The sequence below is a fragment of the Pollachius pollachius genome (genome assembly GCF_949987615.1).
Source record: "Pollachius pollachius genome assembly, chromosome: 3".
Classification (NCBI taxonomy): Eukaryota; Metazoa; Chordata; class Actinopteri; order Gadiformes; family Gadidae; genus Pollachius; species Pollachius pollachius.
In genome coordinates this window covers 45448422-45473354 of record NC_136936.1, presented here as the reverse complement: position 1 = coordinate 45473354, position 24933 = coordinate 45448422, and the positions used below count along the sequence as shown (strand labels likewise).

The 24933-nt window shown below is 47.0% G+C and overlaps 1 protein-coding gene across 3 annotated transcripts; it reads left to right on the top strand.

The window, feature by feature from the left end:
- Positions 1–1897: 1897 nt before the first annotated feature.
- Positions 1898–24793, top strand: ppp2r3b (protein phosphatase 2, regulatory subunit B'', beta). Of its 3 annotated transcripts, XR_013811729.1 has the most exons (15): positions 1898–1970; positions 2488–2880; positions 12301–12486; positions 12828–12931; positions 13688–13790; positions 15093–15167; positions 15454–15540; positions 16122–16278; positions 17595–17643; positions 19351–19440; positions 19673–19848; positions 21856–21974; positions 22366–22469; positions 22576–22686; positions 23835–23848. XR_013811729.1 is itself a non-coding variant. In XM_079733256.1 (14 exons), exons 2-14 carry the CDS (start codon positions 2509–2511, stop codon positions 23974–23976), a joined length of 1758 nt encoding a protein of 585 aa, XP_079589382.1. In that variant the 5' UTR covers positions 1898–1970; positions 2488–2508; the 3' UTR covers positions 23977–24793. The 3 variants fall into 3 exon arrangements, 2 of the variants coding, with proteins under 2 accessions (XP_079589382.1, XP_079589381.1); XM_079733256.1 differs by lacking the exon at positions 22576–22686 and having other exon boundaries at positions 21856–21968; positions 23835–24793; XM_079733255.1 differs by lacking the exon at positions 22576–22686 and having other exon boundaries at positions 23835–24793.
- The last annotated feature ends 140 nt before the right edge of the window (positions 24794–24933 follow it).

Genomic DNA, 24933 nt, shown 5'->3' with positions numbered 1-24933 from the left:
TAATGTTTCAATTATCAATGTTAGGAGTCTCGATTTCAAGACACAATATATACAACATTTAGAAAGGAATTATCTGAATTGTATAAAATGGAAAAAATACAACTCAGACAAGGTGTAGTTAAGTTCAAAGTGTGTTTCAGGAAGCCTGGTATTAAGTTTTCTTCACACATAGTCCCCATTCAAACATCTCAAAATAAGGTTTTCTTTAAGTACTTGATCAACTCAATGTCTTTTTTCCATATGTCTTAACACATTTGTATGCAAAAACGTGATTAGCAAATATTACCATAGATATATCCTTCAATAACAGCAGAGCAGCCACATTAAATGTATTTATACATTTTGCTTTCATGATAATTTCCAAATTATTTACAGCTGCTCTCGATCACCGAAATTGGTGAGATAATTATAGCAAACTACTTAACAAAGTGAACAGCAAAAACAAATTTCAAATATTTTTTAAATCTTAAAGCTCCTGACATAACCGTAAATCAAATCACAATCTCCCGTCTGCTCTGCAAAGCACAGGTCCCAATTAATTAGGTACTCTGCGCAGTATTGCACAAACAAAAACACGTTAAACTTCACTGCAATCTCCTTATTAATACAGTGCTCATCGCTTACTTCACAGAGAGCCCACACACCATATCTGACAGCGGTGAGGGAGAGCTGCACACATGAAAACCTCGCTAACACTTCTCTTAGCTCACCATCTGTCCCCCCGTGGCTTCAGCATTGGCCAAACCTTTGAAATGTCCTTCAAGGCGTGATAAAAAAAAAAGGCTATGCACACAGCTTTGGGTAAAATCCTATTTGTAGACTGTAATTGCACTTTAAAAAGTTTCCAAAGTTGAAAGTTTCTAGACCTTTGCTTGTTTTCCTCTCATGTGTGTTATTGATTGGGATCTAAAATGCATGTAAAGCCTTACAAAGAATAAAGAACAAAGAGCTTTCTGATTGCGCCTCGCGCCTCTGAAAACTTTGGAGGCTCCAGATTTGTGCGCAGTGTTGTTACCAAGGGAAGCAATCAGGAGGTTTCAGTCAATAACTTTCACAACGGTGCATCGTTCATTTGCACTTAGCAAAACAGCTACAGGCACTTTGTGTTAAAGTGTGTGTGTGTGTGTGTGTGTGTGTGTGTGTGTGTGTGTGTGTGTGTGTGTGTGTGTGTGTGTGTGTGTGTGTGTGTGTATGTGTGTGTGTGTGTGTGTGTGTGTGTGTGTGTGTGTGTGTTTCTGTGAGTGTGTCTGTGTTTGTCTGTGTGTGTGTTTGTGTGCGCGGGCGTGTGTGTGGGCGTGTGTGTTCAGGGGGTATCCTTTATATCTTACAACACAAAGAAGAATAACCTTTGTAAAGGTTATGTGCAGGTTATGTGCAGTGGTAGAAATAATGAGATTTTCCTTTATTCAATGTTTAAATAATTGCATAACACTAACTACAACCATTATCCTTTAAATAATGACATCAATCAAGCAATCAAACCATACATTTGAAAATAGCCTGCAGTAAATGTCAGTGTATTTATGTTAAAGAAAAAGAAAACGTTGAGTATACATCGTCATGGTGTATCACAAATGATTTAGGGATAGATATAATGAGAGTGTTGTGATAGACAAGAAAAAAACATGATTAAATTAAATCTACTAGCCTAAAATAGCCTACATAAAGTAGGGTAATGATTGTTATTTGAAAGGGAAAAAAAGTCCCTCAATAAAAGCACAGGAAGTACAATCTAGATATGATTGTAAATATTGTAAATATGATATCCTGACAATGTAAAACAAATAGTAATGCCAAATGAATATGAGGGCGACTGTCAAGTTTGCAGCGTGTACGTTGGAATGAGAGATCTCGCGTTAGCAGCTCTTCCGGCTAAACGAGAATTGGAAAAGTAGCGCTTGTTTCTTTGGTCACAAAAATGAACACAAGAGACAGCGGTCCGTAAACAACCTCACCGTTGCGATATGAAGGTAGATGACGAGAATTTTCTGGCTATAGATCCCATAGCTGCACAGGTGTACAATCGATACGTATGTTAACTCACAGGGATCCAAAATAGTGAATGCTTTACAGTTTACATAGCTAAATGAGATGTCAGCTAGCTAGCAGGTAGCTGACCTGAGTAGAACAAGCAGTAACGGTATGTTCCTAAACGTCTAGTAGTGCACGTCTGAGATCCAAGTACATGTTTTATAGGCCAGAAACGAATCAAAATTCACCAGTTGTGTTAAAGTACAATATTTTGAGTGGACGTTTCCAGTCCAGTTACCATCTGTCCCCAAGGGCTGCTTACTGTATTGACAGTTCGCGCGGAAAATTCAATAGGACGTCCAGTCACAGCTGAGCCTAGTTACACAGTAAACAGTGGGCTTTCATTTCACTACAGCAGGGACGTTATTATCAAGCTTGGATTGATTGTGTTGATCATTTCCGGCTATTAGTGTTTTGGGTAATATTGATTGGGTCTGTGTTTTCATTTTCCCTCAGGTGCTGCGGTAAGAGCAGTCGATGTTGGGCGTCATGCCGTCTCCACAAGTTCTCCAGCCAGTTGTAAAGCTGAAGGTGGATGAGCTATACCTCACCTGGCTGAGTGACCCCTCCACACAGTCGGTGCTGAAGAATTACCTTTCTCTCATCAAGAGCGGGCAATCTATCGATCTGGGCAATGTGGATGCAAGTGATTCCATGTTGTTCAGTGAGAACAACAATGGGTCCAAGGGATCTCTCTGCCATAAGACCCATGCAGACCCGAGGACCACCTCGCTCGGTGCCTCCTCCAGCCCCCCATCCAGTCACACACTGCCCTCTGGCAGCAGCAGCAATGCCAGAGTAACAGGACCCAATGGCAGAGCTCTGCGGAAGTCGGTTAGCTCCAAAAAGGTACATCTACATAAACTATATCGCTTGATGAATTGGGTTAGTGTGAAGATCTCTTGTTTGTGACGGCAACGGATTCATTATATTACTCTTTTAATTTAACTCCAGCCTGTCTTATATTTAAATTGGTCCATTACTATTCAGTTTCTGAACATGTTACATTTGAAGTACTAATGCTGTTATGTAGCACCTTTCAGCACATCTATTTGGTCAGAAACTCGCTGTGCTTTTGGCTATACAGTCAGTATGTACTTATTAACAACTTTGTGGGTGGAAATGAAAATGACGAGCTCACTGCAAATAGAAGTTAATGTCACTTTTATTTGCAGTGAGCTCACTCAGTTATTTGTTTTAGCTACACCTACATTGTGATTAGGTGCAAGAATGCAAACAATCACCACATTCCCCACATTTAGTTCCAATTTTCTCACAATTGTTTTTTGTATCAAGTATGCATTATCTCTGGAGCATATCTGCAGAATTAAGATAATGGAGCTGTTTCGAGTATAGAATGGTTTGAATGATCAACTTTAAACCAGCTGTTCTTAACTTTTACACAGCACCTACTTTATTAAATACATTAAACTGCTATTCATGATGTCACCTCTCCTTCACCTGAACACAACACCATCTACGCATGGCTTTGATAGAGGTTTTCTTGACCTTTTGTACCCGATCAATTTAACAGAACAGAGTCGCAGGCAGAGTGGCCTTTGGGTGGTGGAGTTTTGTTCCATGGACACTAGTGAATCATTTTAAACAAAATAATGACTCTGGTGAAAAAGTTACAAAATGCAGGTGTAACTTCGCTAATTTCCTCAGGCTTATTCGCCTGCCAAGGGTTGTAGTTTCTTTTTTTTTCATCCAAAAATAAACACAGGCAGCAATTTGATGTTTTGATGTCGTTTCGTGGGTGATTATTTCCCAACTCTGGCCACAAGAGGCTGCCGAGTATCTCCTCACTGTATTGTCAGTGAAGAACTGCTTGACACACTCCCATCGGGCCTGGACCTGGGAGCCTCTGTCTGTTAGCATATGTAAAGAGACTTGTGGGCAATTACTACAGCAAATGTTTGGCACAATCCTGAGCAGCTGAATTCAGACTTTTTCACTGGCTCTAGAGTGCTGTGTTGCGTTTGTGTTGGTGATCCGTTTGGGCAGGGTTAAACGTGCTGTGGTCCCTATCTCCAGAGAGTATTGCTATGTCGCTAGGAGGGGCTTTGATTATTTCCGAGCTCTGTTTACCATGAAACAATCAGAATCCTCTGTATACTTTACCGTGCATTAGCAGCAGTTGCTTGAGGCTCCACACCCCCTTTTCCAAGCTGCGGAGTGCAGGGTAGAGGGGCTTGGCCGAGTGGAGGTCATTGGTGAATGTGATGACATTGAAAGTGCAAGGCAGCTGGTGGCATGTGCTCTTAGACTCTGCATTTTGTACAAGTTGTTGATGTGTTGAGGGTAAGCGACCAGAGACTCCTAGCGGCTCACTGGAGGTTGCCATGTTCTCCATCAGTTCTAAACCACAGTTGAAGGTGGCCTAAAAGCCAAGATGAAATATTTTGCTGGGCGAGTAACCAGTGTTCATTGTCCAAACTACTGTGGGATCGCAATGGAATTAGTATAATATATGATCCACTGTATCCACTCTTTTTTTCATATTAAGAGAACAAAGCCACAGGTATTTTTTTATGCAGAAACAAAACAATGGGCTGCAAGCCTGCCACAGAAAAAATCCATTCTCATCTCATCTCATCGTTTTTAGAATACTGCTATTTCACGACAGACATATGTTTGCAATGAATCCTGAACCCTCTCCCTCTATGATTAACATCGGTCCTTGTGCGATCTTGCAATAGCTTTGACAGATGTGAGACAACTTTTTGATTTAAATATCTTTCTTCTCGGCTCATTACCTGATCTTTGGCCCCACTTATTCCGATATGGCCAGTGTTGGGATTATACTGTGCCATACATAGGAGAATGTGGCAATGCCTGTGTCCTATTAGGTGTGGAGGATTGCGATCATCGGGTATAAAGAAGTGTGTCTATTTAAAGACGACCAAGGAATTCCTGAATACAAACACATTCCTTGAAGGATTAGTGAAATATTCAATTAACGTCATGCTGCTGCTTCCCCGGAACAGCTGGTCCAACTTGGACACCAGACACTGATATAGATAGCCTTGCTTCCCTTGTGTTGGCATTAGATACGGAGAATTGAGCCAGTGGGATGAGGTGTGGCAGAGCATTCATCCCCTTTGCAATTCACCGTAGAACTTCTCCCCTCAGATGTCGCTCATTGTCTGAATATGTGGCATCTGATCATTCTCCCTTGCTGAACCAGAAACAGACCCTAATGAAGCCTCAGCATTGAGCTCTGTCTGCTGTGTAGATCAACACCTATTATTACCTCTTTGTTATAATTGGAACAGGGCTCCGCAGACATTGAAGGCATAAGCTTTTCCGCCTTTAGTCATTTTTTTCCTTCTATTAAGTTATTCTATTAACTTGGTATTTGAGTAATAAATAAATTGAGTTATTTTGCTTGAAATCAAACTGCCGACGCCGATTTTCTATCCTACTGTTTGGTATTAAAGCTCTCATTCTGTTTCGACAACTGTCTTTTAATTCAACATGCCTCTGTCGGCATAGCAGCTTTGAAGATATTTCAAGCCGGGGTCAAAGGTCATAACAATTGAGTGTCAACTGGGTGTTTTGAATTGAATACAAATATGTTATCTATCATGTGTTTATTTGCATGTCAATGTATTAGAAACTGAGTGGTATATAGCATGAGTTAGTTGGTATATTGCAGCCAACTGTTAAACCTGTTACTGGTCATCCATATCACTGCAGAATGACATCTTGAGGAAGCTGTCTTGCTTTTATGTATGGGAAACGGATGCCATTCTTTAGTTTATTTTGCTTTGAATAGCTGGTCACAACAGCAAAGATTGTGCAAGTGTTGCTAGTAGTTATTCTGATGTTGATCTGGGTAATGAAACTGGATCACAAACGTTACTGGAGACGAATGTTTAATGTCAGGTGTGACTGCATTCCGTCTTGGAACACTATTGGAGAGTTCTGCATACTAGGCCCAAGTGATTGACATTTGAAGGTATTGACAAAATCTGTGTTGTGAAAGTATTTTTATAGCCATGGTCCATCTGAGTAAGCAAGGTGGACAGTTCAAAAGCTCGGCCTTGTACCGAATGTAGGGCAAGCTTTTCACTAAACATCTTGCCACTAAACGAGGGATGGTTAGAACATAAAAAAAATGCTTGTATTGTATGTCAAGAAACTATACTAAGCCTTAGAATAAAACAATGGTTCAGCACTAATATTGCGGACATACATTTTCTTTTCTATTATTTTTAACATTATTTTCTAACATCCATCTTCTTGGAGCTGATGTTGGTGCATTGTTTTGGTTTTGTTTGACAGTCAAGGCAACATTGACACTTGCTTATTGTAATCCAATCTCTGGCAGGATCTGGCTGTGGCATTTGGTTCTTTGTTTCACAGCCAAAAGATAAAAGCTGCATCTTAAATGATAAATGATCTTAAATGACTGAGCTTGGTTGTAGCTCAGATTACTTTTCTCAGTGAACCCCTTGATCATCTGGGTTCTCCTCCTTGCATGCCAGCCAGCTGATCAGCACCCACATCACGAACAGCTTGTTGCTGCCCCTTTGCTTAGCTGTCCATCTTTGCTCAGAAAGCTGCCCGTGTTCACGTCAATCCCCAAATCTCTGGCGCAGACATCCCACAATAGGGGATAGAGTGGGGCGAGAGACCCGGGTCTCACTAACGCACCAATGTCATGTCCAGTGATCGCCTCCCCTCTCTGAGAAGGACTGTAAAACTCTGGTGCCCAGCTCACCAACAAGTTGCTTAATGCTCAAGCTGTATTCAGCAGAGCATGATCGCGGCAACACCTGCAACCTGTTTTGGCAGGTTCAGGAAAAAGCCCGGAGGAACCACTTTGGTTAGGTTTCGTTAACCCTTCAGTCTCCTGTTTAAGTTTCGGTTTGCGCTTCCAGCATGTACCGCTCTGTTTGACGTCCGCTCCCCTTGGTCAGTGGTTGAAGTGCAACGCAGCCTTGAGTCCCTGCTCCGGGGTGTCCTTAAGTGATTCATTAAATGATGAAGTCATGTTTTGCCAATCCCACTGGTTACTTCATCATTATGTAATTTAATGAAAATCACAAGGGTCGAGATTGAGATTTGATGCGTGTGTGTGTGGCCAAAATGAACACCGGCCACCTGGACATGGCTGAGAAATTTGACCATTTGACAGGGAAACAATTCTGGGTTAAATTAATAATAAAATTGCCTGGCCGGAACATTGTTCCACTCTGGCCGGTAAAGAGACATCATCGTAATCTTTTGACCATGGTGTGTGATTATACAAGAACACATAAATGGTGGGTCAGCCTCAAATCTGTTCGCATTGTACTCTGGTACAGTGAACCATTTAAGGGCTATCCACGCTGCCTGTTTCTGTTCCGAGATTGCTAGATAGACTCTGTGATGGGTTGTGCTGAATTGGTGGAAGTTGATATTCACTGGAGCTGGTCCATTCTGGCACTTTCCAAGGATACACACTTCACAGAATCCTGTTTCATTCAGAACTACTTTGTGTGTGTGTGTGTTTTTGGGTGTGGGGGTGTGTGTGTGTGTGTTTAAACCAGCTGATGATTATCTGAAATGTGATGAATCCTGCTGTTTAGCGGCGCAGGCTTCAGAGTCACTTTACTGCTGCGCAAACGCGTGCCGACGGCTCTATGTGATGCGTGGGTTTTATTCTGGCCCCAGTGGCCTCCCTTCACAGCTTGGTTTAAATTGACGGGTGTTGGGTGGACAACAAAAGGCAGGCGGTGTAAAAAATAAATAAAGAAGCCTTCACACAAAGTACTCGTCAAGCACGTGCGGTATCCTGTTTTGCGTGGGGGGGGGGGGGGGGGCAACAGGAAGTGGAATTGGGCCGAAACCATCGGATGCACGGGAGCTCTGTGATCCTGTCTTCTAAAAATACTTGTCATTTAGGTGCTATGTGCCTCTCTATTTACGCCCACATGTTTACATCTCTTTAGGCCAGTGACGGCGCGGCAGTGACAGGCCCGGCTTTCAACCGCTCCGCGAGCTACGGCCCTCAACACCGCCTTCATCTTTTTGTTTATTTGTGTAAGGTGTTGACCTTGGTGCGCGCATCGGCGCGGCTTTTATTTTTAATTAGATGTGGGAGTATTTTAACAATAGGTCCTCCAGCCTGTGCACAGCCCCGCATTCCTCACCTCCCGGCGCAGGCAACCCTATAGCTTTCAAATCACCGCCTTTATGGGGAATTGATGTAATTGCTGACAGGCCTGTATGGCAGCTATGGGGAGCGGATGTTTGTTTGCGCCGCGACCAAAAGATACACGGTTGTTTCTCCAGATCTGGTTTCTTGGGTGGCCCAAACAGTGCTTGGTTGTGCTTTTAATAGGCATAGTCTGTTTTCAGCCATCGTTCTATGAATTTGACACTCCTCCCCGCTGCACAGACTTGGCTCCTCCACCTATAATAAGACGTGGTATGTTTGGCAGCTCGGCCCAGCGAGAAGAATGGCAACACAAAGAAAGGCCGCCACCAGATGGGAGGCAGAAGACCGGGATCCAACTTGTCTGCTTTGTGTTGTACTTTGGCCCACAATATTTGACTTCGCTTTGTGGTCAACAAGGAAAAATCAATGCAGCCACATCTCACATTGCAACACATACATACCTATTATTAATAGTCTTGATTGCGCCATGTTTAATCTTCGCCTTTGGCTTGGTTAAGAAAACAATGCTTAGCACATTGCCCTCAAGGCATCCATAAGGCGTTCCCCGCTTTCAACAATGCCACCTAGACAATACTGGAAGTCCTGTGAAGCATTGCATTGAATGTGAAGGCTGTTTGACTGGGAAGCCGTTGAAATGTGGGTCTCTCAGGTGCTTCTACCCCCTTCGAGGCTGCATAACGCGTCAACAGGGTTATCATATTGAGCGTTCTTACATAACCTACTCGGGGTGTGCGGAGGAATGCCAACGGCAAAAGGGCAGGCGCACACGCCCTTTTCCTCACTCTGCCTCGCTCTCGTTTTCCTCACCGACACACTGTCCCTGCTTATCTCCGCAGTCACTTTTAGGCGGAGGCTGCCTGACCCGCACCGTGTGCCCTGCTCGTGTTGTATATAGACCGGAGCCGAGCGGCAGGCAGAGGAGAGAGAGAGAGAGAGAGAGAGAGAGAGAGAGAGAGAGAGAGAGAGAGAGAGAGAGAGAGAGAGAGAGAGAGAGAGAGAGAGAGAGAGAGAGAGAGAGAGAGAGAGAGAGAGAGAGAGAGAGAGAGAGAGAGAGAGAGAGAGAGAGAGAGAGAGAGAGGTGGGGGGTTGGGGAAGAGAGGGACAAACTCGGCTGCAGCTGCTCTTCTGCATTAAGAGACACTCTCCCTGACATAGGACCAGCAACGGGACGTCAACAGACTGGGACTCTGTAGACTGGGACTCTGTAGACTGGGACTCTGTAGACTGGGACTCTGTAGACTGGGACTCGTCAGACCGGGACTCTTCAGACCGGTGGCTAAGCAGACTGGGACTCGGCAGACTGGGACTCTGTAGACTGGGGTGCGCCGCAGACAGGGACTCGCCAGTCTGTGTCCCCCGCCGTTGGCCTCCTACCACTCACGGCCGGGACCCTGCGGCCACGGCCCTGTGTGCTCTGGAGGATACCACCAGGCCCGGCGTGCATGTGAGTGCCCGAGCGTCCACGGTCGTGTCAGGCGCCAGGATGAGGATGAAGGAGCTGTCTCTCCGCCAGGACCCGGACCTGCGGAAGGAGCTGGCGCTGCTGGCCCGGGGCTGTGACTTTGTCCTGCCCTCGCGCTTCAAGAAGAGGCTCCAAGCCTTTCACCAAGGACAGGCAGGTGTTTCAGCACGGCGTCGGCCTGGGGGGGCATGCAGTTGTGTGTGTGTGTGTGTGTGTGTGTGTGTGTGTGTGTGTGTGTGTGTGTGTGTGTGTGTGTGTGTGTGTGTGTGTGTGTGTGTGTGTGTGTGTGTGTACTGGTTGATGGGAACAGGACAAGTGGCATGGACTTTGAGGGGATATTCAGTGGTTGCTCACCCATTTGCAAATTGAGTCTCTATTGTTTTAAGTTAAAAAGTGAAAGTCTCTAAACTGTTCAACTTTAGAGGTAGAGAGTCAACTTTAGAGGTAGAGAGTCAGCCTACGCTTACCCAATGGTAAGCGTAGGCTGTTATTGTGGCCTTTCTGTTTAGAATAAGCAATGCAATGTGCGCTGTGGTCGACCAAAAGCGTGTTAGGATATCACATGATGCCAGTGTATCACAAGGGCAGCAGATGTTCTTTCATCTGGTAAACATGTTGAGGCGCTTGGGAATGGAAACAGCTGAGGTTGTTTGTGATGCCCTGTAAAACGGATCGGGCCGGTCGCAGACGCTGTGGTCTGCCGGTCGGAGGTTGTGGTTGAATGTCAGGTATTGGTCCAAGGGTAGGGCCCGACAAAGTGTCTGGGATGAAAGTGTCCTTGTGCAGCTGTTTGCTGTCTGACTGCTTTACTGTCCCCAATCAGGCAGCACTGTTGTGAATGTGTGAAATATCGCAGGGGCTTAGCAGTTGTGCTCAGGAGCTCCGCTGGTGGTTAGCATGGAGGGAGACACTGCTGGGGCCGCGGGAGATGTCTATGTCCTTTTATAGCAATGCCCGATACCCATGCACACATGCACATATATATATACACACACACACACGCACACGCACACACTCTCACACAGTGGACAGACCTTTTATCAATCTGTGTTGTACAAAGTAGGGTGGAATGCCTCAGGATACGTTCATCAGTCGAGGTGTAACCCTTTAAACGCATACGGTTCCTCTCGGCCTAATGAGAAAAGATACGTCGAGACACATGACACGCAGGACCATGTTCTGAAATGCAGCGTGTTAAACATGTCAGAGAGTTGGAACATCATGGGAAGGATGGGCAGGGCAGACACCGGACACACACAGTATCTTTTTATGAGGTTGATGCAGCGCTCCTTCAATGCCACCGCAGTTGACCTCTTGATGCAAAAGAATACTAAAACCACTTTGCCTGGAGGCCAACATAGCTGCCTTCCAGAGGACTGCTGCCTTCGGTCTCGGCGCGTGGAAAGTGACACGGTGTAGAGGCGGTGCCAAGGGATACCATGTCTCTGCAGTATGTTTGCAATGCCCAGTAGTGCTGCTTGAATCACACCGCTCTTGAATCAAATTGATCATGACAGGTCGGCCGGGGTCCCGGTGATGATGATGTCATTGTTGTTGGGAGTTTAAAGGAGAGGTCCTGGTTACAGGGGTCGGTGTGCTGCACATAAGCAGAACCATTACGTACAAAGCTGTCCATTCGCCAGTTCAAATTGGTTTTGTGCACGTTCATGCACAGACACTCACCCACCCCTGTGCACCATCTCTGACATACATGGGTAAGGTATGTCAGTTGTGGACCTTCAGATTGACGGGGTTAATGCAGGATGGGAGGCCAGCAGATAGACAGTGCACAGCCTTGTTCCCCTGTTATGTTCCCATTGACTTAACCCCCCGCAGCACCCATACAGTTCAAACATTAAGCACATAGAGAGCATGCCTTCTCTTTGCTTCTATCTCCTAAACTGTCACTGGCAACTGCTGCTTGCCTGTAATCAGGCTTTCAGTTTTAGAACTAGCCAAGGTGGCCTTCCATCTCCATCTCTATCTCTGTCTCTGTCTCTCTCTCTCTGTCTTTCAGTTTTGTGTTTTGGCTCGTCCTTGGATACAGATATATCGTGATTGATGTTGTTTGTTTTGCGATTCAGATGAGCTGTATAAATACCTACACAGCAATTCAAGGACGTTCTGTCTAAATTGAATTCAGAAACCCTGTTTGTCGATGAGACGGATAAGGATTTATTGGAAAATCAATTCAATTACAAAAGCCAAGTCATTACAACAGCTCCTGTTTACTTTTCCACATGCATGAATGTCCCTTGTCTTCCAGTGCCCTCCCTGAGTGCTTGGATTCAGAGATATATATTCCATTATCTTTCCCTGTCGCGTCGAAGAGTACCGCCATTCATTGGTCACAGACGGGCTCTTCAACAGAGGCCAACGATGATAATCAAATGAGGCCCAGTTAACTGATGCGCTGCTGACATGTCCTCAAGTGAAAGCCACTAAAGATAAACAAATAACGGGCAATCAGTGATGTTAAATAATTGCCAATTTGCAAGGTGATCCTCGCTCCCTCGGCCCAGGAGTGGCCGCCGTGAGCATGTGGCTGTCCATCTCCCCTGAAGGTGTGAGCGTTGCTCTCGTGACCCACTGCGGCAAACCCAGCTCATCCATGTTCATCCCGTGTGTTCCCCAGGCCCAGGTGAAGGCGCCGCCGCCCGTGGCCCCGGTGCTGAGTGAAAGCATTCCAAAGTTCTACTTCCCACTGGGCCGGCCCCAGGCCAACCTCAACGTCGACGGCCTCATTTCCAAGATCGAGAAAATATTTGCCCAGTTCCCCGGTGAAAGGGCCAGCATTGAGGACATGGGGCAGGTCGCCAAGGTGAGTGCGCTGTGTGGCTCGGTCGGCAACGCCCGCCACCCCGGCCTCAATGTTTTCATTAGCGCCATTAGCCCGCCGCTGCCGCCGCAACCAGTGCTCCCTTGCGTTTGAATGCACAAATACTAGCTCTCCCCCTTTCTCTGTGAGTGATGACCCGAGGGGAACGGTCGGAGGTGGTGAGAAACGGTCCCGTGGGCCTGATGGCCACCAGCAGGGCTTGTCGTGGCTGCGCTGCCCCCTGTCTGCTCTTGTCACATTGGCTTCTTTCAGGGATTCTACAGCACAATTTGTTTTACTATGTTTCTCTTTCTCCCTCCCTCCCTCCCCCCCCCCCCCCCCAGGCCTGCGAGTGTCCCCTCTTCTGGAAAGTGCCATTGTTCAACGCGGCCGGAGGCGACAGGACGGGCTCGGTGTCCGTGCACAAGTTCGTGGCCATGTGGAGAAAGTAAGACAAAGGCTCCCTGTCAGGCTCCGGCCCCGGCCCTGCCCCCGTCCAATCAGTTGACTCCCAGCACCAGCATGACTATCTGTTCTGTCTTGATGCCGTGGCCTGTCTCTTTTCATTGAGAACAAAAACAAGATGTCAACAATTGCCAAGGCAAACCCCCCCCTCTCCCCCTCGGCAGGCCAGGGTGAATAGTGTTTGTTTATGTGTATGTAGAAGACAATCCATTCTCTTTTTGTGTGTGTGACGTTACAAGACGGAGGCCTCTTCTTATATGGCCTTGTGCCCTGGACTCTGGACCGCCTGTACGGTGTACTATATGTAATGTTGGAGTCTCCAGAGAGCCTGAGCAGTCTGGTCTTTTTAGGAGTGCTGCTCATAAGCGAAGCGGTCCATTAGACTCTGGCATCGTTTCATCGCGGGCATTAACGGTCACGCTCCATAATCGCACCGGTGGCAAGTCAGAATCCTAATTTCAGAATGCATCGGGCCACGGCCGACCCTTTTGAGGGGAACAGGTTGAGACTCGTGTTCCTGAATTGAGAAAGTGCTCGAGAAGGTGAACAGGAGTGAGTGAGTGAGCGAGTGAGGCAGGCTGTGTGTGTGTGTGTGTGTGTGTGTGTGTGTGTGTGTGTGTGTGTGTGTGTGTGTGTGTGTGTGTGTGTGTGTGTGTGTGTGTGTGTGTGTGTGTGTGTGTGTGTGTAAGAAAGAGAGAGAGCACGAGTAAAGCGGCCACCATCTGTTCTCCCTCCCCAGAACTCTTCAGACCTGTCACGACGCCGCCGCAAAATTTGTGCACCTCTTGGCCAGGCCTGGCTGCAATTACCTGGAACAAGAGGACCTTATTCCATTCCTGCAGGTAGGGGCGAGCGGCAGGGGAGAGTGGGGAGCTTGGCATCACAGGACGACTGTACTGGGCTGAATTTTCTGAGGGCAGAAAGTAGCGCATATTCTTTGGACCGCCCTGAAGAGCTGGAGGACTTTTCGAAGGGCCGGGCTGGAGGTTTGGGTATTTGTGGAGACGGGAGGCCAATTAAGTACTGTAAGCTGTATGTGTGGGGAGGGTTTCCTAACTGAATATTTATAGTCATCAAAATTAAACGGTGGGCGAACTCTGACATCCAATGACGTCTACGCAACGTTTGCAGTATAATTTGCGTAAAGCGGCATCGCAAACCCCTTTTAGAGAGAGGGAAACAGAAAGGAATCCACTTGCTGGAATTGCCATGTTAGCCGTTTAAAATGAGGTGTTGGTCATCATGTTGATTCGCCGGTTCGGAGCCCACGCTACACCTGATTTGTTTCGTACTGCGGGGCCGGGAGCGCCTCCCGTTAGCACGCCGGCCGCGATGTCGTCTGGCACGCGGCGTTTAATTTGTACCACGGCCCCGCTGCAAATCTCTTGTGACTGTTGTGATGAATGAAAGGCGGATTGCGGTGGAGTAGATGTGACTGTCGCCGCCTGTTTCCGCCTTCGCTGATTTATGTGCTTTTCTATGATTTAATTTCTCCCAGGAAAAGTCAAAGAGGCACGACGGCCAAAATAAGGCCTTTTTAATTTCATTGCCGCCTGCGCTTTTATGTCAACATTTCAATCCCACTGCCGAAAATAAATAAGATGTGTAAGTGTGCACGCGCGCGCATGTGTGTGTGTGTGTGTGCGAGTGCTTAAACGCTTCAGTTCAGAAGTAGCCCCACTTTTCATCACAAGTGTAATTCATTTGTGATGCAGCATCACCACATGAAAGATGAAGGTTCATGGCAAGAGGAGGAGCGCTGGCTTCAGTCTTCCCAAAGCTCTCTGCCCAGGCCCCCCCCCCCGCTGGGCTTTCCCGCCATCAAAACCCAACATTAAGAATTTGATGGCCTCTTACCTCAGGCCTCTCCTGACAGCAGCCAGATGCAAAGCAGATAGAATCGTGGATTTATGCCATGATGGTTCACTACTAGTCAAACGCGAATGAAAACAATGCCTGTCCAGCTACTCAATGCGACGTGGATAGATGCAGCGATGCGTTACTCTGTTCTTTCTTCTCAAAGAACGAACCACAAAGTGCTCGACCAGATGCATAGGTTTATTGTGGTTGTACTAGCAAGTGGTCAGTGCTGGTTGCCATAGAGACGGCAGGACTCGGGGTGACTTTTCTCTTGTTGCCTACAGGATGTGGTGGACTCTCACTCAGGCCTGAACTTTCTGAAGGAGGCCTCCGAATTTCACACACGCTACATTACCACGGTGAGGCACCGCCACTCTGACCAAAAGCACTGATCTTTTCTCAAGCCCAAACCTCAGGGCCCGATTGAACAACACAGCCTGCTACATGCACTCATTTAAAAACAGTACCATGTTGTTGTTTTTTTGGGTCGCACTACAAATATGAAGCGAAATCATCATTCTGTGCCCTTTGGGCTTTCGCAATGAGTCCTCGTTTTACACATACCAAAAACACTCTACCTAGAGAACTGCAGGACGTAGGGTGGTTTTAACAGGCTACTAACTGTCTCTCTGATCTAACTGGCAGGTCATCCAGAGGATATTCTACAATGTGAACCGGTCTTGGACTGGCAGGATCACATGCTCAGAGCTGAGGAAAAGCAACTTTCTTCAGGTGAGGTTTCACAGTAGTTTCACAATAAAAGCCCTTTCATGCATTTTTTTATTCTTTATTTGTGCCATTGCCAACTTAGGGTGCTTTCACTCCTGATTTGTTTGGTACATTTTAAGCAAACCCTGACGGGTACCCTGGTGTTAATAACGGGGTATTCTGCCCGCTTCCAAGTGAGCGGGATCCAACCCAAATATTGGAAGCAAAAAAAAGAAAGCATTGTGGGATCAGTCGTTGCAAACTGGAAATAATAGACCAATTCAAGATTAAAATAACTCATCCCAGACATGGTTCAATAAGGAAGCATTCGCTTGTGTTCAGTCGCAAAAACACTGACTTTTTTTAATTATTCAGTTCTGACCAATTAGTGTTTGTCGGCATGTTTGGTTTGCCGACAAAGTCCAGTGTGAACGCTCGCCAAACCAAACTTCACCCCTGAATCAGACCGAGTTCACGGAAGTATGAAAGCGCCCTCTGAATTAACAAAGCATTTTGCTCTGTTGCAACGAATGCTGACCTCATTAAAAGGGGGGAAAAGAGACCGGGCTGAAAGGTGTGTCTCTCTTTCTTTTCGACGGCCGCAGAACGTGGCCTTGCTGGACCAGGTGGAGAACATTAACCAGCTGACGGAGTTCTTCTCCTACGAACACTTCTACGTCATCTACTGCAAGTTCTGGGAGCTGGACACGGACCACGACCTCTTCATCGACCAGAGAGACCTGGCCCGTCACAACGACCAGAGTACGTACCCGCCTGGTTCACGCTGAACGCCACACAGACTCGCCCAGCCCCGCCTCATCACCGTCCACGTCGTCTGTATCCGCCAGTCAGCCCTCGTGTCACCAGAGTAGTGGAGAACAGTACTGCGCTTTCAAAAGGCTCACCTTATTGAACACATGCTCAGCATGCAGGCTCCGAAATAGATCTGTACATGCCAGGCGCGTTTTATCGTCCCAGCTTCTATTCACCGCGTTTCAATTCTCATGCAAGATTACTTTAATCTCCCCGTTGATTGTCAGATCATTATTAATCTAGTCGTGTTGCGTTTTTCGTGAACCCTGTTATTATGATTGCTTTACAGTCTGCCTCCAATTTTTTTGGACCACATTTGACTCGGTTCTGATTAATCTAATCTCATGATTGATGTGCAATCACGACTAATCTAATGATTTGTAAATTCACTTTCAACTCATCATTTATTTATCTGTATTTGTTCAACTTCTTATGAGGAATATTAATAGTAGTAGTATTAGTATTATTGTCAGTCTGCCTACATGGGCCCCTACGGCACTCCTAGGCATTGCTAGAAGTTAGTTTGTCTTCTCTGGACTCCTTACTCTGGGTTGTGGGGAGGTTTTCCCCCTTACTCCCTGGGAGCCTAGCTTTAGGGGGTGTCATCGAGGGATGGCCCGGGAGGCCCTGTGAGACTGTAATTATGATGAAGGGCAATACACATCGACTTCACTTGACGGTCATTCCATTTCCAGTCCTGGCACACACACGCACACAGCTAAAATACTAAGTCGCAATAAATTACAAAAATTGTTTTCACGTCTCTCAGTCTTCTACACTCTCACGGGGGTTGGGAAACCTTTCCTAGATGACCACACATGCATACACACACCATATGTTCCTAGTTGATGCTCGGAGCGATTCGGGGGGAAATGAGACACAAGATCAATAGGAGAGCAGCACACATACTCTACAGTGACGCAGTGTCTGGAACGGTTACCACCGCCGTAGCCGGGTGGGATGGTCCGAGGATTTATGGTATCCCCCAGATCACACACAGACACACACTTACAGACACACACACACACACTTCTGCGTCCCGCTGATCAGGATTTACGGTCTGCATGGATGGATTAAATGCAATGTGAAATGGCTGAAGGGGAATCGGAGCGGTGCTATGTCTGTAAGAGAAATGTGTTTAACTGCTTGTCATAAATGTTCTCTTTGTGTGTGTGTGTGTGTGTGTGTGTGTGTGTGTGTGTGTGTGTGTGTGTGTGTGTGTGTGTGTGTGTGTGTGTGTGTGTGTGTGTTCTTTTTGTTTCTAGCCATCTCCAACAAGATGATTGAGAGAATATTCTCGGGAACCGTAACAAGGTATGTGTTTTTCATAAAGGCTTTGCTTTATGCACATGTGCTCTCGACAAATGAAGTCACTTCTTTTGTCGGCCTGTAAATTGCGCTGGACTCAAGCATTAACCCTCTGAGGTCTATGATGTCGCCGGGGACATACAATGATGTACCGCCAGGATGTTTACGTCAACCTAACTGTCAATTCCCTCCACGCATAGACCGGTTGTTATGCAATCTTACAAATTTGACATTGGATTACCGCTATTGACTACAATTTTATTCCAGGAGATGGCATTGGCTTCCTTCTGTCAGTATATAACTTCTTTCAATCTATTCAGAAAGAAGTGCCAGATCGTGCAGACCTACGTCTGCAGATTTACTAAAGGCCAATGCACTGCATTGTTTTGCATCACGTGGTTTTGGACAACCAATACAAACAGTTGGTTGAACGGTTTCATCCCTCCTTTCCTGCAGGCTCAATGCGATCCATTCTCAAACATATTTTTTAAATGGAAATCGATTCAAAACTGTTTGTTCAGAATTCTGTATTTTTCATGTGTGTTGAATCAGTATCTCAATGACGAAATAATGTCCCGGCAATATAGATGAGTTTGTGCTTAAAGAAAGCAATTCAGCTTCGATGTGGTTAATATCTTTCAATGCCGAATATACAGATGAAAGGATAAAGTATAGCAGCATGGCCAAACTAGAGGGCGGGGTTTCCTCTCAGAGGAGCATGTAGAGAGCTGATCATTAGTGAGGTGAATCCATTCATTGCTCATTTCATAAAGTTACGTTTTTTTCCCGCAACATAGTACGCTAAGGCACAGCCCACATAGTATACAGACCCATGGCTCCCAGTGTTCCCACTGCTCCAGACATGTGACCCAACCGCTTTGTCTTGAAACACCTGTGCAATTAGAAGCATAAGACTTGATTCTGGCCCCACACTGTGCTCATTGATGCCCGCTGTTCCAATCGCACACTCTCTGAGACTCCAGGGGGCGCCGTTCCATTAGCAGCGCCGGTCAACCAATCAAAGGGGGTGTCCCCTGAGCAGGGAAATCCCAGCGTTCCATAAACACAAGTTCTCCTTGGGGCGAGTTCCAAATGAATGGCTGTTCAAAGATGTCCCTAACAACAGGATGGATCCGGGACTTGTTTCATCTACCTTTTGTGGAGAACAATGGGCGCCTGTTTGCCAATTGCGAGTAAAAAATCGCGAGCATGAGAAAGGTGTTGTGCTTTTGATCGTTTTACGTGTGATGTGGTGCATAAAAATAAGTAGGTTGTAAACTGTCCTTGAGCCAAAATAATTGTAATGTAGCCCACGCAGGGGATCCACATGAAATGCACTGTTGGTCAGCAGGGATTCAGGAGGACCGTTGGGAGATTGCCTTCACAGCGACATAATTTCCTCCTGCTGCTTCTGAGGATCATTTATATTGAGTCTTGTTTGTCTTGAGCAATCCGATGTTTTGCGCGATTGTGTTTCTGGGACTTCCGACTATGGTGATTCACCATTCAAAGGTCTGCAGTGTCTTTAACTCCGTCATCACAGCAGTGTTGGTGAACTTGCTACCAGAAACGGTTGATTAAAAAACCAGCACAGTAGGTTTTAGGGCGGGGTGGAGAAGAGGAGTTGGCCCACCCTGCAGAGAAGCAGTGATGGTGATGGATGAGGCCCAGTCTGTTTAAAGGGCCAGTGCTGACCCTGTGTGCCCCCCCCAGGGACAGGCAGGTGCACAGGGAGGGCCGCATGAGCTACGCCGACTATGTGTGGTTCATCATCTCCGAGGAGGACAAGAAGACGGACACCAGGTGGGCAGACAGACAGACAGACAGACACACACACACACACACCTGAAGCATCTGTAAATGTGTCATGCAATTGTGATAACATTTAAATGGTAACAATGGTGGTCAATTGAAGTGAAGTGAAGCACGGCACTGCCTGTACCTCCTAGTCCATGCTTGGAATGAGAGGTACCGTTGGTCATCAGTGAGTCCGGTTCCATTGACCTCCTGTTCCCTGTGTCCCCCCCCCCCCCAGCATGGAGTACTGGTTCCGCTGCATGGACCTGGACGGGGACGGGGTGCTCAGCATGTACGAGCTGGAGTTCTTCTACGAGGAGCAGTGCCTGAAGCTGGAGGCGCTGGGCGTGGAGCCGCTGCCCTTCGAGGACTGCCTCTGCCAGATGCTGGACCTGGTCAAGCCCGAGGCCGAAGGTCAGTCCGCCCCTTCCGCCCCCACTATCCTAGCTAACTTTGTTGTATACAGGGAATGGGTTAACCTAGTGATTGTTAAGGGCTGCGCAAGGTGGTTACTCCTTGTGTCCTTGCGGACCGCCCTTGCGTCCACCCGCAAGCGCCTGACGTGCGCCTCCCAAAAACGGTGACCTTCCGGCGAGGCGACGCAGCAGCAAGGGCTGTGATTGGTCCGCTTACTAAAACCTGAGGCAGAACCATAAAGGTTCAAGACTGTGTCGACGCGTTCCGTTGCGGGAACATGGAACCATAATCAGCCCTTTAGTTCTTGGCGCTTGGTTCTATGAACATCCTTACTGTACTGACAGCGATATATTGTTTCCCCTTCTTATGACAAATGTACTTACTGATAAATGCCCTAAATGTAAATGTACAGTAGCAGATAGGGATGTTAACCGATGACCGTTTGACCGATGGTTGACCGTATCAACGTTAACCGATCAATCTTGTCGCTTGTCGGTAAAAAAAGAAAATTGGCGTCAGTGTGGACTGTGGAGTGTGTGTGGTTTCATTCACACGAAAAGATGATCAGTTGAGGTGACTTATTGGAAGTTGGACGGACACCGCATCTGTAGACCACTGTTTAATTTCTCCTCAAGTCTTAATTATTCCCGCATGCGAGCAGCGGAGAATATGATCTCTAAGTTATTATGGACAGTAGACTAAACGCTATAGTGTTTAGTCTACTAAGACTACAGTTAGCCGTTTCATTCCAAGATCTTTTTGTGTGAAGTGAAAAAAATTATCCCTCACACTCAATTTTTCCGTCTCCTCAAAACTAAACAAGCGGCGTTTCTTCGGAGCTGTCATTTTCTTAAATGAGCCGCGGCAATGTTTCAAATGAGCTCCTAACGCTGCCCTCTACCGATTGGCCCCTGGTGAATCCCACGCAGTGTCTCAACCAGGTCGGTGCCATCTCAGACCATTGTGGGCGTTCGAGCCCGCTCTCTACACACGGTCTACCTGCAGTAAGCACGCCTCGTGTTTCAATTCAAACACAGGTCGTGCCGCGGTTAGAGCCACTGCCTCTCACTCGAAGAGTGTGTGTGTGTGTGTGTGTGTGTGTGTGAGTCGGAGGCCGAACGGGAGAGAGATAAGCAGAGTTACGAAATAGCTGGCGCGGCTCGAAATGGCTGTTATTTCAAATAGCACATTTTAATCTGATCGGTTAACCGGTTTCAACCGGTTAATGAGGCTCGGTGGTCGGTCACGAATATTTAACATTTTCGCCATCTCTAGTAGCAGACGTGTGTGTCCAGACCGTAGACAGTGAAAGAAAATGTGGGCTTGGTGTTGGGTGAGGTCACCCGTTGGTTAACACGTGATCGTTTGAGCGTGCTGATCAGGATTCGCCTTCCACGGGCGACGCCCTTGTTGGAGGTTATTGTAGTTGGCAGCGGCGACGATCATATTCGGCACAATGAGGCCGGTTAAACGGCCACTATTGAGATTCAAGCCTTACAAACTATTAATGAATTAGAACTCTAAAACGAGAGCTCTCGTTATGTGGAGATGAATAAGCCAATGAGATCCTCATCGAGAATCGGCGTTGTATCACGAGAATAAAATCGCTTTTTTCCCCCCGTTGACTTAGAATGGTGGGAGGTCATTCTGCATCCAACCACCACAGGCCTATAGAGGAACTACACCTCAGTCCCTAGTTACACCCTGGCATGGCTGACACTTCCCAAAGCTCCCACCCTGACTTAGGACTCGGCATTATCCCATACGGAAAGTTGTAGTCACGGTAACCCCACCATCAGCGGCCCGTCCTCGACATTAAGCAGGCGGGGTGAGGGGACTGTGGCAGGAATTTGACCCTGAGGGAAACGTCTGGCACGCCGTACCAGCTGACCTTTTCCAGCATGTAACCGGAGATGGAAGCATTCAGTTATTCCCTTTTAAACCGTGACGGGGAGCAGCGGGGCCTTGTGTCTTTAGTCACCGTCTCCCCCCCCCCCCCCCCAGGTCACATCACGCTGCGGGACCTGAAGAGGTGCAAGATGGGCCACGTCTTCTTCGACACCTTCTTCAACGTGGAGAAGTACCTGTACCACGAGCAGAGGGACCCGTTCTCTGTGGTGAGGGTAAGACCCGGGCCGTGTGTCATAACGCATGCTCAATATCTTTCCCGTGGGAGGATGTATATGAATTAAAGGGGACCTTATGTACCGCCAGGTGTACCACCGGCTCAACACGCTCACACCTGGTGGTATACTATGCCACCTTTGAGTCTCTGCGTTTAACCCACCTTATGCGGGAGCAGTGGGCTGCCACTCAGCGTGGTGCCTTTGCCTTGCTCATGGGCACGGCAGGGGTCTGATGTTTTGTGGTGTGGGGGGGACAGGAGGGGACACATGCATACTCAGAATATGCACAGGGAAAGGCCCATATTTTGGACAGCATTCTTCCCTTGTTATAAAGGTAATGAACTGTGTGTGTGTGTGTGTGTGTGTGTGTGTGTGCGCGCGATGTAAGGAGTTGGAGACGGAGGGTCAGGAGATGTCCGACTGGGAGAAGTACGCTGCTGAGGAGTACGACCACCTGGTTGCCGAGGAAACCGGCGACCAGTGCAATGAATCGTAAGGCCGGCCCTCCTTCAGTCTCCGTCCCCACAGTGGAGTGCTTCAAGAGATTGGACACATGATTCAATTAGAATACGTCCTAAATTAACTTTCCATTGAACAGATGGCACGAAAATAAGAGTGGCGCTTGCTGACATGTGAACCACGGCATGCTGCGGCTTGGCCGTACCCCCACCCCCAACAACTCTCTCACTCCCTCACTCTCACAATTAATGTATGACACACACACACACCAACTACAACATCTCTCTTTTTATACCTCACTCATTCACTCCTTCACACTCACGAAAAAAATGGAGGAAAATATTTGAAGGTTTTAACACTATTAATAATACTTGGCAAATAATAATTGAAAACTCCAGTCCAAAGTCAGCCGGAGCATCAGGGTTTAAACCCGCACTGTGGGACTTCTCTACGGCGGCTATTTACATCATTACAGCAAGATCTGTACTTGGAAGTCTGAAATGTAGCAATCCCCACTTATATAGTTATAACTGTAGCTACAACACAAGCCACTAGAGGCTGCTAATGGGAAAACCGTCATAGTGCAGGTTTAACAGTCCCTCCAGAAAAACACGATTATGCGATCGCATAATTCAACGCATAATCAGCCAAAGTCTGCATATTCATGCGGGGGCCGCATTTTTTCAAATATGCCGCACTTTCACCGCATAAATTGCCAATTACCGCGCAAAATATGCGGGGCTTGCATGATTTTATAATCACCACATTTTCATTGCAAAAAAGTCACATATATCTTAGCAGAAAGTTGAAAAATGTTGCGTTTACTTCACACAAGAGCAGCCATTTCCCCCTGTTGCCATGGGAATGTTATGAAGTGACGTATTTACGCGACGCAAACATCATTGAAAAGCTGCATTTTTCGCAAGCTCCCGCATTTTTTCGCAAGTTCCCGCAATTTTCGCAAGTTCCCGCAATTTTTGCAAGTTCCCGCAATTTCATCGCATAAAATTGCATAAATATGCCGCATATTTCATCGCATTTTTTAAGAAAACATGCCGCATAATCAAGGATTTTTGGCCGCAGAAATCACAAAAAAAGGCCGCATTTTTCTGGAGGGACTGGTTTAAGTGTGTACTGGGGCCTCATTGCCGCCTATGGAGTCTCCTAGACCACATTGCTCTGGCTGGCCCTTTGCCTGTGCTGGCTGAATTTGTACTCACTATTGTTTGAACCTGGTGACCCCTTTGAACCCTTCGTCACCCTGTTTTTAGACCCTGGTGTTCTTCCACCGTAATCTTCCTTTGGTTTTTACTTCAATGCCTTTTATGTTACGAATCAGTGAGGCTCTTCCTGGCCCTGGTCCCTGACCCGTCTCCCCCCCCCATTCGTCCCCTGCAGGTACGAGAACCCCCTGAGTCCCTTGGGCCAGCACATCTCCACCGAGCTGGGCCTGGGGGCAAAGAAACACTTTTTTGAATTCCCCACCGCGCCCTGCAACCTGGACCTGGGCGATTACAAGTATGAGGAGGACTTTGAATGACGCCGGTCCCCGACGGCGCCCCCCTCCTGCTCCAGGCCGGGGGCCCCTTGAGGGCCGCGGACCGGACAAGCCTTTAGTGTGTGAGTGTGTGTGTGTGTGTGTGTGTCTGAACGGCCTTAGGGTGGAAACTGCCCAGACCGGCAAGCCATAGGAGACGACTCCACGACCTATTCACTACAGCCAGTGCCAACGCCCCCACAGGAAGACCACAAGCTCACCTTTGACCCCCATGGGACATCACGACCAGTGTCTACATCGCCTTCAATTGTTTCATTCTTGTATTGTAACTTTCACACGGCAAAATGTTTCCCAGCGGGGGTTGATTCTCAGCAGGTGCCTCTGAGGTTCATCAAGAGGCTCCGCTACGGAGACCAGCAGTCAGCGGTCTCCGGGACACCAGCACTTCACTGTGAGCGCCCTGCCCCTTGAAACGCATTGGATCACTTGAAAGCGTACCGCGTTTCATTCAACGCAGCTTGTCTGGCATTCAGTATTGGAGCTAAGCGGCTAATGGGACATTCCAGGGAACCATCAACTTCAACCACTGCTACTGTTGGGGGTTACTGCAGCGGAAAATAACACTAAAATGCTAAGTCAGCCAAGATTTGACCTTCTGTGTACAGGTGTGTGTGTGTGTCTATGCGTTTTTGTTTTTTGTAAGGTGGCATTGGTAATGAAACACTACCTGTATGTAAGGTGAAGGATTTGGTGCGAGAAAAAAGAAGTAATAAATTATATTTATAAATGGGTGTAAATATTTCTGTTTGCTGTGTTGTATGAGTTGGAAAAATGTCTTATGAATACTGTTTTATATCTAAGAGAAAAAATACCTTTTAAATGTATTTCAATAGAGTGAAGAATCCTTTTTAACTTGTTTTTCTTCAAATAAAACTAAGTCTATTTATTGGTATTGAGTTAATGTTGGTTTTTTTAGATAAAGTTGCTGTAAGCAAGAGT